This window comes from Gymnogyps californianus, chromosome 2 (assembly GCF_018139145.2).
Source record: "Gymnogyps californianus isolate 813 chromosome 2, ASM1813914v2, whole genome shotgun sequence".
Classification (NCBI taxonomy): domain Eukaryota; kingdom Metazoa; phylum Chordata; class Aves; order Accipitriformes; family Cathartidae; genus Gymnogyps; species Gymnogyps californianus.
In genome coordinates this window covers 161,891,060-161,905,886 of record NC_059472.1, presented here as the reverse complement: position 1 = coordinate 161,905,886, position 14,827 = coordinate 161,891,060, and the positions used below count along the sequence as shown (strand labels likewise).

The following is a 14,827-nucleotide window of genomic DNA, read 5'->3' as shown; positions in this document are numbered from 1 at the left end:
CTGAGCATCAGCAAAACAAATACCACTTTGGCTAGCTGAAGACTTGAAAACTTGAGAGTGGATGTTAAGGTTTTCATTTTTGCTATAATACTACACACAGCTTCCAGACTGTTAGCTTGATCTTGAAAAACGTAAAATAATGAGTATTCTTGCCTGAATGTCCTGTTTCTCTTCCAGAAATGTTGCTATTTTGTGCTGGAAGCAAGGGTTACTTTTCTTATTTATAATTTTGTGTGCTAATTTAACGGGAGAGGCAGGCAGACTGCAAAAATGAAGAGAATTCACTGCAGTTAGTTTGTCACTGGTCTCCATCTGTTGTTGTCACAGCAATGGTTTCCTACAGTTCAGCAGTGTGAGGACAACTGATATCATGTTGTATCTGGGGAGAAATGAAATGGCGTTGCATGATAGGGGAAGATACAGGGAGCCAGCACACAGGAGGCAAAATTATTTTCAGTAAAACAAAGCCTCTTGATTCAGATTTTGTGTTTTCCTGGGATGTTGCATGTAGTGCCTGGAAAGGAAAGGTACAAGAGCAGGTCATTTGGCAGTTGTCCAGCGAGGACAGCTTAAACTTTCCAAGATTAAGCTCTGACTGCTAGTTATGGAGTCAACTTTGAAGGACACGCTGAAGCGGTGGTGGCAGCTTCTGGATGGAAAGACCTGTCTGTGTGCCTCTAATATGATCTTCTTCCATGAAGACTCAGCAGTGGTTCATCCTGGGTAAAGTCCTCGACCAGATGGGATCATTCACAGTCTGCAGGTGGGACTGCACTGGGCCAGTAGTTCCGTGACTCTGTACTGAATCAACAGTGTCTTCCTAGAGGTCATAATCAAAGAAAATGTTTTAGAGAAATCTCCTTATAGAGCTTTTGAGTGAGTTTAGCACAAGAATGCAGGTCTGGATCATCTTACTCTATGTACTGTTCTCAGTTTTTTCACTGTCAATATATGTGCACTTCATGGGCTTGCTTTGAAGCTTTTCAGAGTGTTCAGGTAGAAGGTTAGATTCACTGTACTGCCAAACTGTGGACTCAGGTACATTTAGTTGAATGGATCCTATCCAATACGTGGCCAAAATTCTCTCTAAATAATGCCAAGTATTTTTCTAATATAATCTCACTTCTGTTGTTCTGACAAGCAGGCATAAAATACAAACTTTGTGCTTGACACTTGTCAGATCAAGCCTTTCTGTTCACCGTGTCAGTCAGTACTGACTCGATGGGTCATGAGTTAAATCTTCTGATGCTTGGATGCTCGTTCCTGTGCTGACACCACCAGGATGGGTTATCCATCTGAGTATTTATATCTGCACTAGTTAATTTAATACTTGGTCCTTCTGTTGCAGGCACAGCTTCCACATATTTATGCTGTTGCATTTTGATGGGTTTTACTGTCCCATTTCCAACTACGGGGTTAAACCTGTACCTTAGGTTTTTTCCAAACAACAGCTCAAGATCATTTAGGATAACAGGTATCTTAAATGAGGTTCTCTAAATACACTCTTAATTTTATAGAGGTCTGCCCACATCCTATCAGATACACGTAATTTTAAAAAAATACTGAACAGACACCTCACTTTTTTTTTCTTTTTAGAAGCTGATAGCTCAGAAAGTTTATGTTATTAGCCATGCATGGGCAACCAGTTCTTTAATTTTCGTAACTTACCTGTTTTGGAGTTACTTGACTTCCTTTCTACTTGTTCCTATTATTTGGACAGAATTAGTGACAGGAAGAGAAGAGTGAAAAATGGCTGAGTTCTTACTGCCTGGTACCAACAACTTCCGTAAGTTCACTTACAAATCCTTGGCTGCTATCGAAAAGAGAATTGCTGGCAAGAGGAATTGTCGAAGAAATACTACAGACCAGAAACCTGAGGAGAAACCACGTCCTCAACTTGACCTAAAAGCTTTCCAGAAGTTACCAGCTCTCTATGGAAATCCTCCTCCAGAGCTCATTGGGGAACCACTGGAGGATCTTGACCCGTACTACAAAGATCGTAAGGTTGGAGCCAACCAAGATGCTTGGATTTTAATTTGTTTTATTGTGTTGCTAAGAAGTGTTTATGTGAATGATCTATCAAACAGTTTTGCTTACATCCCTTTGGAAAAATTATCATCCCTTTCTAGGTTATAATAATGCAGGCAGTGGGCAGAGCTGAATGACATGCTGTAATCTTCTTTAAAAAAGCTAAATTTTGAATTATAGGAATTAAATAATATGAACTTGATTAACATTTGAATCAGAATGGAAGCAGAAAAAATAAAATGGATAAAGGAAGAAAAGGGGGGTTTGAGTCAGATCTACAATAACTGATAATAATTTTGTGAATTTTCTTAAATTCCATGGTTTGAAACAATGTGTTCCTCTCTATCTCAATGCTTATGCTCCACTTATATGTACAATAAATGATCACCTAAGTATAAAAAATATTTTAAAACATTTGCTGATGAATCCTTAAAACCTACTTATTCAAGTTCCATATTCTAGTCATGAAGTATTGAAGAATATGATTTTCAATAAAGAACAGAGAAATGGGAACTAATCCATTGGAAATTATGCTTATTGCTTGAGAAATGTTTAATACTTTGAAATAATTTCTACAGTCTTAGAGCTAGAGGATCACTATCAACAATAGCAAATAATGATAAAGGCTGCAATTCTTCCTTCCACCTCTGTATATCTTGACTCAGTGAGACGTTCAATTTATTTTAAGAGAACAGCCATAAGCAAGATTAGTTCTGTGCACAACTCTTTGCAAGTCCTAAGGTTTAAAAAAGAAGTTCACGCTGAGAATTTTTTTTCAGCTTGACAGTTAATGAGTATTAACTCTTTCATCAGTTTATGATGAAAGGATAGCAAAGTATTACAAAGAGTATTCCCATTTAAAGAAACAAACTAAAGTTAAAATCAAGCTCTTTCTCATCACTGATACAACAGGATATGGTACAAAAATATGTTCTCTGTTCAACTTCCTGAAAACTTTACTTCATGTTTATTCATTTTTTTTTTAAAGATTTTCATAGTGCTAAACAAACAGAAAACAATCTTCAGATTTACTGCTACACGTGCCTTATGGATCCTCAGTCCTTTCCATCCAATCCGAAGAACAGCAATTAAAATTTTAGTACATTCATATCCTTTTGTTGGCTTCATTCGCTCTTTTTGATTACAAAACCCTATGTAATCCTGTGCTTTTGTGTTTTAGAGCATTGAATGAATCTAGTCTTTTCCTCACTCCAGATTACTTCTAATTATGAATTACCTTAGAAATGATTATTGTCTTGGTGCTCTTGTGCTACTTAGAAATAAATAGTTTTGTGAGTACTGGGGGTATTGAAGGCTGATTTTCTACAAATTTGTGTTTTGAGAATGATCTCTGATGCTGATCTCCTGATGTCTCATAAACAAGTATCTCATGCTGAAGCCTTTCTCAGTGAGAAGACTAATAAGATCTCTATCCTCTTTCTCATCTTCTGTTTACCCAAACTGTAGGAATTAAATTCATTAATTCAAATTCATTCATCATTCAAATTAAAAAATGTGCCAAAGCTGATCAAATATTGGCCAATTTTAAGAAAAAAGGCTGAGATAGGCAGGCATGCATATGAAAACACTTAGAAAGAAAAATTATGCAAACTTAGTTTCTTTAGGAAAAAGTATATCTTTGTGATATATTTGTGAAAATATATGAAAGTGAAAATTTCCAGGGATGCTGTTGCAAGGAATGCCTTTGGAATGTAAAGTAATATAGATCCCACCTCATACATCAAATTTAGGGGGCGGAAATCACTGGTGTATTGTTCCAGTTTGGCACTGGGGAATGAGACCAGAGCAATAACGCTGTTGCTTGGAGCTGAATCAGGCCCAGTGCAGAGTCTGCGGTATCCCTGTGTGGATTTTAGGTTTCCAGCCATCTCCTGGTTGTGTGGTGCCAAGTTAGCTGCAATGGGTCTGAAGTTGTCATCGTAGCAGAGTACAGACATCCCTGGAGGAGTGAAGCCTCTCATCTGAGGCTTTCCCTAGGCAGCAAGTTGGCTGATACTGGCATTTCAACACTAGTGGTCCAGTGGTGACAGTTTGACCGTGCCTAGAGCCAAAGCCAGGAGATCTTTTGTGGGGATAGAGAGGATGGACGATGGAAAGGCTAGATGTCTTTCCCATGCACATCTACCTCCTGGATTGCCGAAACGTGTGTTATGACACAAGGCATGAGATTCAGCTCCAGAGCCAGGCGCCTAAGCTTAGGTGTCTACACGTGAGCTAGATGCCCAAGGTCCTGTTCATACCCTATAGTCAGCAGGGCCCAGAGAGCAGCTGGGCAGCCCCAAGAGTTGGCTAAACACGGTGTCCTGGTTTCAGCTGGGATAGAGTTAATTTTCTTCTTCGTAGCTGGTACAGTGCTGTGTTTTGGATTTGTGTGAGAATGATGTTGATAACACTCTGATGTTTTAGTTGTTGCTAAGTAGCGCTTATCTTAAGCCAAGGACTTTTCAGTTTCCCATGCTCTGCCAGCAAGCAGGTGTGCAAGAAGCTGGGAGGGAGCAGAGCCAGGACAGCTGACCCGAACTAGCCAAAGGGATATTCCATACCATAGAGCATCGTGTTCAGTATATCAACGGGGGGAGTTGGCCGGGAGCGGTGGATCGCTGCTGCGGCATCGGTCAGCGGGTGGTGAGCAATTGCGTTGTGCATCACTTGTCTTTTCTTGGGTTTTATTTCTCTCTTTTTTTTGTTATATTCCTTTTCATTACAATTATTATTATTATGTTATTATTATTAGTTAGTATTCTATTTTATTTTACTTTAGTTATTAAAGTGTTCTTATCTCAACCCACGAGTTTTACTTTTTTTCCCCCGATCCTCCTCCCCATCCCACTGGGAGCGGAGAGGGGTGAGTGGCTGCATGGTGCTTAGTTGCTGGCTGGGGTCAAACCGCGACACACGGGCATCTGGAGTCCTTTGAGACACCTGCAAGTATCCTGGCAGACTTCACGCTGTCGCTTCAGAAGAGCACAGCTCTGCCAATTTAGAGTCAGGTTTGGGCTTCACCTGTGTGACCTTGGGCAAGTTTTTAACTTTTATGCTATAAAATGAAACTAAAAATGCATTCTTCTTCCCACTCTTTGAGTGGTTGAGGATCCTTTTACCAAGCTTGCAATACTTAAAGCAGCAGATCTCTAGCACATACAGAAGTCCAGATGGTATGAATAACAATGGTAGTGTGTTGTCATCTAATATGACTCAAAATCAGCAAATACATGTGCATGCTGTTCTTACATGTGCTTTAAACTCAAAACCAGATGCTACATCTATGACTGATAGAATATCTAGTTACATTTCTGAATCAATGTCGTATTCTTTGCCTTCACTCCCGTGACTTACATTATTCACTTTGTTTATCATGTGCACTATTATAACTAATTGTGTATTCATGGCTCTGACTGAGTCCTCTAAGGCTTCTCCATCTCCTTCGTGGAACAAGTATGTTGAGTAAGTATCTGGGGGTACGTATGTTTTTTAATTCTGTAGTTATATTGAATTATTGAGACTTATCTTGCCACCCTCACTCAAGATAGTTTATGGGGGATTTAGAAGGAAAGTTGCTTGTGTTAGGACTTTGTCATTTTTTTTTGCTTTGAGGGAGTATTTTTGTCTTTAAACTCAATATCTACAATAATTGTGGTGTTATAGGAGAGATTAAGTGTAGATTAAGTTCCGCTGTTGAACGAGCTTCATGTCTGTTGTACTGCTCCAGTTTGTTATCCCACTTTCTGAAGTTACTCAGTAATTATTTGCTCTTTATCCAGACACATTTCCCATTGTTGCTGACGCTGATGAAGCACATCAAGAGCTGCTGTTGCTTAAAATTCTTTTTAATAATATTGAAATGCTGAGTTTTGCTCTAATAAAATGTTCTGTCAGGCCTGCAGGATGCTGTTAGAAAGTAAAGGTCTTATCTTCAGCGCTGCCAACACTTGCAAAGTTAAATCACAATAAATCCATGCCTTTGTAGTCACACTTAAGCTGGATAATCCCATGTTTTTTGTTTTTTTAAAAGAATATTTCAGCTCTCACTTTTTCAGTTTGGCATAAAAATGTTAGAATACAAACCCTGATAATTCTAACACCTAACGCAAAGGAAAAGATTCCAAAATACTTAGTTTTAAAAACAGGTCTAAAATTGTTTCTGACTAGCTCATGTTACATGACACTGAAACAGCTGGGAATGGCAAATCCTCATGCAAGCAGGAACAAGACTCTGCATGGTATTAATATCCATATCTCTAGAAGATGCCGAGATGCTTCTCTACCTATGAGAGCATTAAAGGTTAGGTAAGAGTTGTATCTGCTGTTGGCATCAAGACTACTGTTCAAATGCATTTCAATAATAATTTCAGAATACTTCTTTCCAAATGAAAAGGGAAGCACTACATCCATATAATTTCTCGGTGCATTTGCTGACTACCAAATGAATGCCTTTTGAATTCTGTAGGGAGAACGCTGCCTTGTTGAAATGATAAGTGCACTCAGTAAGTCCAGAAGAGCTTTTACTGATAATTTTCCATTAATAAGAATAATTGCCATCTTAAATTGAAAATTCTGTACTCTTGTACTTCTCTAAATGTTTTAAACATTCTGTACAGAAATGGATGCTGCGTGCGCAAAGTAAATAATACACAGCATATCACACGTTCACTTGGCCACTTGAAACCAGAGGAAGATACAGATTTTGATCTTTATTTTAGCAAGTAGCTAGGAGTTTTGTGTTTCTTAAGTTATGGGGACTCACATGAAAGAGTTTGAAAAAAACTTTTGAATGCCAAAATACCATGTCATAGCCGTGCACGTCGATAGCCGTGTCCAGATTGCAGTCAACTACTGTCTCAAACTCCATACGAGTCAGATACTGATAGAATACACTGAAATCAACAGCAGTCTTTCCATTACCCCTCTGCAGCATTGACTTGGTTTGTTGGCCTAGACAGTGAATAGTCTGACTGTGTCTCTTCTGTTAATTGCTAATATTGCTGTTTTCCTTTGGCACTTTTCTCCTTTCCTTAGATTTACTTTCACTGGCATTTACACTTTTGAATCATTGATAAAAATATTGGCAAGAGGATTCTGTCTAAATGAATTCACTTTCCTCCGAGATCCCTGGAACTGGTTGGACTTCAGTGTTATCGTTATGGCGTGAGTGGGAACATAAAATATGGATTACCTGCGCTCGCGCTCTGTATTTGAAGTTCTTGTTGCTGCGGTGCAAAAGGCAGTCTGCAGTACAAAAAAAACCCCTGTGGGTCCTAATTGCATCTGAAACTATCTAGGACATTGAGTCTTCCCCTTGTTTTATCACTCACTGTATAACAACAATGTATTAGTCTTTCAAGAAGGGAATAGAGCTGTGCAGAGCAAGATATACTCTGTGATGAGTGTATGTGAATGGACGCATTTCAATCAGTAAAATGTAATAGCTGGGCTGTCAAATACAGACATACTGATCCTGTGAATGAAAGTGTAAGTTTGCAAATAGAGCGATGTGTATAGACACCAGGACAGTGGATTAAATTTGGGCTCTTTATCTCCAAAAATCATAGTTTGAGCTTCAGTTTGCAGTAATTAGAAAGCTTTTATGCTGGCTAGGTGCAGCTACAGAAGGGAGATCAAATCAGTTCAGCCAGCGTTTCAGCTTGAAACGAATAATTTTGAGTGTTATCTTTGTTTACATTTTAAAAGCATGATATTTTAAGATGCTGACACAAAAGCAGCTGTGCACAAGCCAAGAGCTACCTCATAAGGAAACTAATAATCAAGAAATGGGTTTCTATTTTATAAGTCTTCAGACAAATCCTTGATATGTCGCTTATTAATACTTAAAATATGCTTAGAAGGATTGACAGTTAAGAATGACCACTGTAAAATAATTGCCCCATTTACTCTGTTCAACCACTTGACATATCACGTCCTGACTCTACAGGTACGTGGGAGCATTCAGTAACTTGGGGAGTGTGTCAGTTCTTCGGACTTTCAGGGTTCTGAGAGCTTTAAAAACCATTTCAGTAGTCCCAGGTAAGAAACCCTATTTGCTGAATATTTTCTGCTACTTACAACTGATTCTTTACTCCAATCAAAATGTTGGCTTTTGCCTTCTTTTTTTTCTTTTCCTTTTTCTGTATCTTTCATTGATTGCAGACACAGCTGAATTTGTGGACACAAATAGTGTCTCAGTTCACCTGGCCCAGCCAGAATAAATCAAGCATTAGAAACAATCTTGTATTTAACTTATTTTCATTATGCTTTTAAAGCTTTTGTTAACACTTTATGATGTCAGTTTTACAGAATGTTCTTCTAGCTGGTCTATGTGTTATGGTTCAACAGAAACACCTCTGGTGACTGAACAGACTTTACTATTAGTCATCTTACATCATCCCTGGGAAAACAGTTTCCTTTTCACTTTTCCCTTAGTTATAAAGCCAGTGGATTCTTTCTCATGATGAAATACAAATTAAGAACCAGTGGGTTACCTCTGTCTTCTCTTTCTGGTCTTTTTGATCATATTCGTTATTGTTTCCAGTGTTTCCAGTTTCTTCACAGATTACCAGTGTTGGAAATTTCATTTTAATTATGCATATTGCTCTTTCTGGGTAAGAAAAACTAGACTATCTCTGGTTCCTCATCCTTGTCTAAATATTTTACAGGGATTAAAGGAACATCTAGAAATTGTAGGGTCAATCAAATGAAGAAACAAAATATTTTTCTCATATTAATCACTCTCTCATCCAAACTATACTTGCATTGCAAATATATATGCCACATATTATGCAGTAATTTTGGTACTTTGGTGGTTATACATTGTTTTAACTCTAATCAAGTAAGACATATGAATATCGGTTTTTCATCCCATTTTTCCTTTGTATATTGTCTTCCTAGGACTCAAGATCATTGTAGGGGCACTCATCCAGTCTGTTAAAAAACTTGCTAATGTGATGATCCTGACTGTTTTCTGCCTGAGTGTCTTTGCCCTCATAGGCCTCCAGCTTTTTAAGGGCAATCTAAGACACAAGTGTGTCAGGAACTCTCTAGAGTTCAGCAAAATACCTTTTTTCCATAACAAAACATGGGAATCCTATGAAATGTTTGCTAATGATACAGGTAATTTTTCTCCTTAATTCTTTTCTTGATTATAGTATAGACACCTATGCATGCATGTATAAGCACTGCTGTAAATGATATTGATGTGTTGATGATTGATAATTTGATGAGTAACTACCTGATAATGGCCTTCAGATTGCCAGAGCAGCTTGCAGGCATCCAGGAGTGCACCCCTTCCCTTCATTAGAAGAAATAGCACTCCAGATTTTCCAGTAACGTCCAGCTCTCTTTCCCAGAATGATATGACAATAACTGAAATACACATTAGCTCATTCTCTGCTGTAATTCCCCAAAGTTCACCTTCTACTACATGCTGAAGAGTCCGTACATCTTCATTTTGCTGCCCAGTGAATTACTTGAAACAGAGGAATATGTTTAAAAGTTGAAGTTACTTTCTTCTTCACATCGTATGTATCTTATTTTATGCCTTATATAAGATATATACAATATACATCTTTCATGCATATGTCTTGACTGAAGCTGGTGATGGAAGCATAGAGCAGAGATCTGAAAATGCACCAGAGCATTCTCAGAGGAACAGCAACTGTAAGATGCAATTCAGAAAGCAAAAACCTTGTGCTAAAGGAAAAGCCTCAATATACATGAAAAAATACACGCAAAGTAAAAAATGTCTATGCCAGAAATATGAAGAAAGCTTCATCACTGAAGAAAATCACCACCAGCGAGTTCAGACATAGCAGCAATTATATAGGGAGAAAAGCATTCTCCCAGGGGAAATGTTGAAATACATAAAAAAGCCACACAGGATTGCTGTTTGTATACACACTGTGTGGAAGATTTGTTCAGACAGGATGTCTTTAATAACTTCACAGTCCAGGGGGAGAAAGTTTTTCTATAAAAGATATTTGAGGAAAAACTTTTTGCAAGAAACTCTTGTACCTACCAAAAGACCACACATAAGAACAAAGTCATTTGCATATACAGAATGTTGTAAAAATCATAATTGAAAGCAAACTTGAAAAGAAACACCATACAAGAGACCAAGGATGTGACAAACTTTGGCTAAAAATACTAATTTTCTGTGCTGAAGAAACAGGAAACAAAAACATGTATTTTTATTTTTTTAAATGCAGAACATTGCAGCTGTATAAAGACAATGGCCTGGAGAAAGTAGGGCTCAAGAAATTAAAAATCTCTGTTGCTTCACAAGCTTTGTCTTGTTCACATCCTATGCCCTACATCTTGTGTGCAGGGTGATTTGCAATGACAGCAAAAAGAACAGGAGGGCCCAGACAGGTTTAATGAAAGCTAGATGACTTTCCTACGGGATTTAGGACTTATAGCACTATAAGGCCAGTTTTCTATTAAATAATTTTTTGTATATTTTTTTATGGGCTGCTTTGGTCCTGATTTTGTGGGAAGTTCCCATCTCCAACACGGAGAACTACATGTTATTATGATTCTCTGAAGCGCAATCACTGAATCTTCTTTAAAAAAACTTTTTGTCAGTTGGCAGGAGCAGAGCTGAACAAAATTTGGGTGGAAAGTAGCCCAGATAGTGACTCATTCCTTTACGGTGTATTTACATGGTACGGTACAGCTGATACTAAAGATTCCTGCTGGCTCTGAATCACGCTGACTTACCTGATGAGCACAGCTGAGGTTTGAGAAGCACCAGGAAGACATGAGACGTCCCTTGCATCTGGGATAATAAACCCACATCTTCATGGGGCTAATTAGCTATTAGCACTAAAGCTATGACTTTCAGTCTGCTGCTAGCTCAGGCATCAGAGTAACTCATGCTAAAAGAAATAAGGGAAGAGGTCAAAAAAGGCACAGCTCCAGCATCCTAACAGAGAAATCTGTATTTCTCAACTAAGCAGGGTTAGGACCCGCTGTTTGGCTGAGCAGGGCACTGATATGGTGTGGTGTATATCCACACAGCCAAATACTCTTTCTTCCTCCTCAAAACAGGGCTTTGTTTTTTTATTGCTCATTGGAAACAGAACTGGTCTGTGCTACCCCAAATGATGTTTGTACGCTGTCCTGGAGAGGGTTAATTGCTACAGGCCAAAACTGTGCCAGAGTTTGTGCTAATGATTACCAAACCAGGGACTGTGCTTGAGCCTGTGCCCTCCAATTCTTCGTTTCCTTTATGCAGATGTGGCCAAAGTGATAGTAAAATCATAAATAAATAAATAAATAAAATCATAAATAAAAAAATAAAAATAAATTTTTTAAAAATTCTGTTTTAAGGACTGCCTTCAGTCTGAAATTTGTGCATACACATATGCATGTTTATAAATGGGGACAGGACATCTTGCAGTCTGGTGTAGTTACTGTGAGCATGGGAAACATGTTTATGTGTGTGCACATACACTTACAGGTTATTGATTACTCATCACTACTGATATTAAGGGACAGAGGATTCAGGCTAGGAAGTGCTTTGTTTTTAATTTTTTTTCCATTTTTTTATAGCATACTTTGCTAAGAAAGGGGGCACCTCAGATATTTTGCTGTGTGGTCCTGGTGCTGGGTAAGTGCACTTAAGAATATTTCTTCTTTGGAAGTTTTCTCTGCCTCAGTGCTTCTATATTCACTCAGTCATATGAGATGAAAGCACAAATTCCAAGCTTTCCTTGAATGCAGAAACAGGAACACAGACAACAAAATATAGTAAACAGTCAGATAATTTAATACTTGTAGGGACTGAAGCATGAACGTGCAGTTGGCTTATTCAGGTCTAAATTCCTTTGAGCGTTTCCAGAAGTGCTGTCTTTCACTTCCCCATGGATGTACGAGAGAACAGAAAACATGAAAGATCTCAGATATAGCACAGGACAGACATGCTCCTCTCTGTGTAGGCTCATGAATGTTAAACTGGAAAAACAAAACATGGATTTTGGAGAGCAGGTTTGGGCAGGGAGGGAGATGTGGCTGCTTTGCAGTGAGGAGCAGGGGATGAGGATTGGTGATGAGGGACTTGTGCTGGGTTGGTGGTCTACTCTAGCCTGTCGTCTTCCTTTTTTGCTGCGTTGTGGGTACTGCTTTTTCCATCCCACTTTCCAACCTATGCTACCTGGATTAGAAAATTGGTTTGCAACCTAATAAAACGCAGAGCTGAATAATAATCAGAACTCTCACATAAGCTGAAGTTTTCCTTGAAATCTGCATGGTTAAAAGAGCTCCACTTTTTATTATTACTTCTAGGATCTGTCCTCCAGACTATACATGCTTGAAAATTGGGCCAAATCCTGATTACGGTTTCACTAGTTTTGATACGTTTGGCTGGGCTTTTCTTTCCTTATTCCGCCTGATGACCCAGGACTACTGGGAGCGTCTGTACCAGCAGGTACCAACTTTGTGCATAATTTAAAATTGGTCTTCCAGGGAGAGCAATAGCTGAAGCAGAAAATGTGTAGAGAGGACAAGAAACCTCAAATAAAAGCAATAGCTACAAGTCATTGAGCCTACGTCCTCCCTTCTCACTTCCCGCAAGATGTGACTGCTAGAAAAGGGATGCTGAAGTGCTTCCCAGCAATAGCCCTATCGCCCTGCTGGTTTAAGGACTTAAAAAAAAAAAGTACTAAAAAGGTCCTGTATTGTCCTTCGAAAATATAACAATGCCTTCTCAGTCATCCTCATGGGGTATACAATCAGTGATTCACAGGTGATGGTATAGGAAGAGGGAGAAAGAGTGGGAAGAAGGACCAAGGAAGGTACGTTTTCATTTAAGCTTCTTAAAGCATTGTGTCTAGGAAGCTGAGTGCTTCTAAGGAATTTCAGAGACACATTGAAAGCCTATTTGGTATTTTTTATGGTAATTTTTATCTCTGGGGTATGTTGCTTACAGACCCTCAGAGCTTCTGGGAAGGTGTATATACTCTTCTTCATGCTGGTCATCTTTCTGGGCTCATTTTATCTAGTCAACTTGATTCTGGCTGTAGTAACAATGGCATACGAAGACCAGAACAAGGCCACCATTGCTGAAACAGAGGCAAAGGAAAGGAAATTTCGGGAAGCCATGGAATTATTACAGAAGGAGCAGGAGGTACGTAAATTATTCCCTTGCAAGCGTTAGTCTCAGTGTTCTGTTGTCAGTCACATAGGAAAAAGCATCCCTCCTTGTGTACAGCTGTATATAGTAGTCACTCATGGGAACAGGAGCAAGTGATAACTTCCTGAAAATAGTGATTCCTAGAGCTACAGGAGCAATTCCTTGTTCAGCTGTGTATTTTTCCTGTGAAACAATGAATTTTGTTGTGGATAACGAGCATTAAAGGCTGCCGTTACTGTAAGAAAAATAGTATTTTAAAATCTGGAAAATGTAAAATTCCATCAGCTAGCAGCTTCCAAAAGAAAATGTAATTGTTTTTTAATTTTTCTTCTATTTTATCACTGTGGGCTGCTGAGCAGAGAAATATACAGTAATTCCGTTGATCAACTGCATTAACATCTGAGCCAAAACCTATTGTAGTTGAATGAAGTCTCTTGGTAACTTAAATGGCTTAGAAGCTTCTGGCACAAAATACTCCTGTGTTTTGAAAACATTGTCCTAAATTCAGTACGGGAAGGAAAGTCAGCCACAGTGTGAATACAATCCCAAAGATGCCCAGTGAAAAGACAAAATTTTATTAATGTTTGCGCATTTATTTGGGGAAAAGGATATATTCTACAGCGTTATTTTCAAACCGAGTATTTTTATTGTAAGCAAATCTGCCGTATGGAGGAATAGAGGCTATAACGTGATTATTTTGCCCCTGGCAGGTCCAATACACACGATCATGTAACATACTGCAAATAGCAAATTGTTCAGTGCTCCATATGTTGGGGAAATTCTCTCCTTCTTTTAGTCTTATCACATATTGGAAGGGTTTTAGTGAGTTTTGTGAAACAGAAATTGTTAAGAGGAAATAATATAGAGCACAGAAGTGTTTTCCTTCTGCTTATATTCAAAGTATACAGCAAAAATATCATCCATGTTTTTGTTTTAATTTCAGTCACTGGCTATTAAAGGAATTGATATCCTGTCAATTAGCTCCTTTGAAGCCTCTGCTCTGTCTCCCAAAGAAATCAAAGAAAGAAGCAATAGGAAAAAGAGAAATAAGTCCTTGGGGATAGAAGATAATGAAGAAGAACAACAATTCCCCAAGTCACAGTCCACAGACAGTCAACGAAAGTTGGTAATCTATTGTCTGAATCTGAGATCCTTACAGCTTTTCCAATTTTAATACTAAAATAAATTGCTTGAAAGCACAAACCAAATCCCATTACAAACACTGCTCACTCTTAAGTCTTTAAAATAAACAATCTTTTGGGATAAGGAAGAATTATATGTAAAAATTAATTAGAAAAGGAAATATAAATGAAGAATGGAAGGAAAGTTATAATAACAGTTAAAATACATTTTCTATAACATTGAGAAATAGAAAAAAGTGAATGACTCAGAATTTAACTTTTGTGTCATCATTCTCTGTTAAAAATTTCTTACTTAAAATATGAATATAAAGCTTATCACAAAAACAGCTGTTACAGCTGATAAGATTTTATTATCTGCCTTTTAACATCTAAGCATAATCCTTCCTGAAAAATCTAAATCAAATAAGAATTTTGGACTTGCAATGGTTGATAGGAAATTTTATGAAACTCTAAACATTTATTGCTTCCCAGAATTTTCTCTATGATATTGTGCCATTCTCTCTATTCCTTTTCC

The 14,827-nt window shown here is 38.1% G+C and overlaps 1 protein-coding gene across 1 annotated transcript in view; it reads left to right on the top strand.

Moving 5' to 3' along the window:
* The first annotated feature begins 1,749 nt into the window (after window positions 1–1,749).
* The window catches only part of LOC127013752 (sodium channel protein type 5 subunit alpha-like), a 36,051-nt gene continuing 22,973 nt past the window's right edge, over window positions 1,750–14,827 (top strand). The window contains exons 1-10 of the mRNA XM_050892750.1: window positions 1,750–2,004; window positions 3,017–3,135; window positions 5,386–5,493; window positions 7,066–7,194; window positions 7,979–8,070; window positions 8,932–9,153; window positions 11,593–11,650; window positions 12,325–12,466; window positions 12,968–13,165; window positions 14,115–14,297. Coding sequence (XP_050748707.1) covers window positions 1,750–2,004; window positions 3,017–3,135; window positions 5,386–5,493; window positions 7,066–7,194; window positions 7,979–8,070; window positions 8,932–9,153; window positions 11,593–11,650; window positions 12,325–12,466; window positions 12,968–13,165; window positions 14,115–14,297 — 1,506 coding nt within the window. The remainder of the gene's footprint in view (window positions 2,005–3,016; window positions 3,136–5,385; window positions 5,494–7,065; window positions 7,195–7,978; window positions 8,071–8,931; window positions 9,154–11,592; window positions 11,651–12,324; window positions 12,467–12,967; window positions 13,166–14,114; window positions 14,298–14,827) is intronic.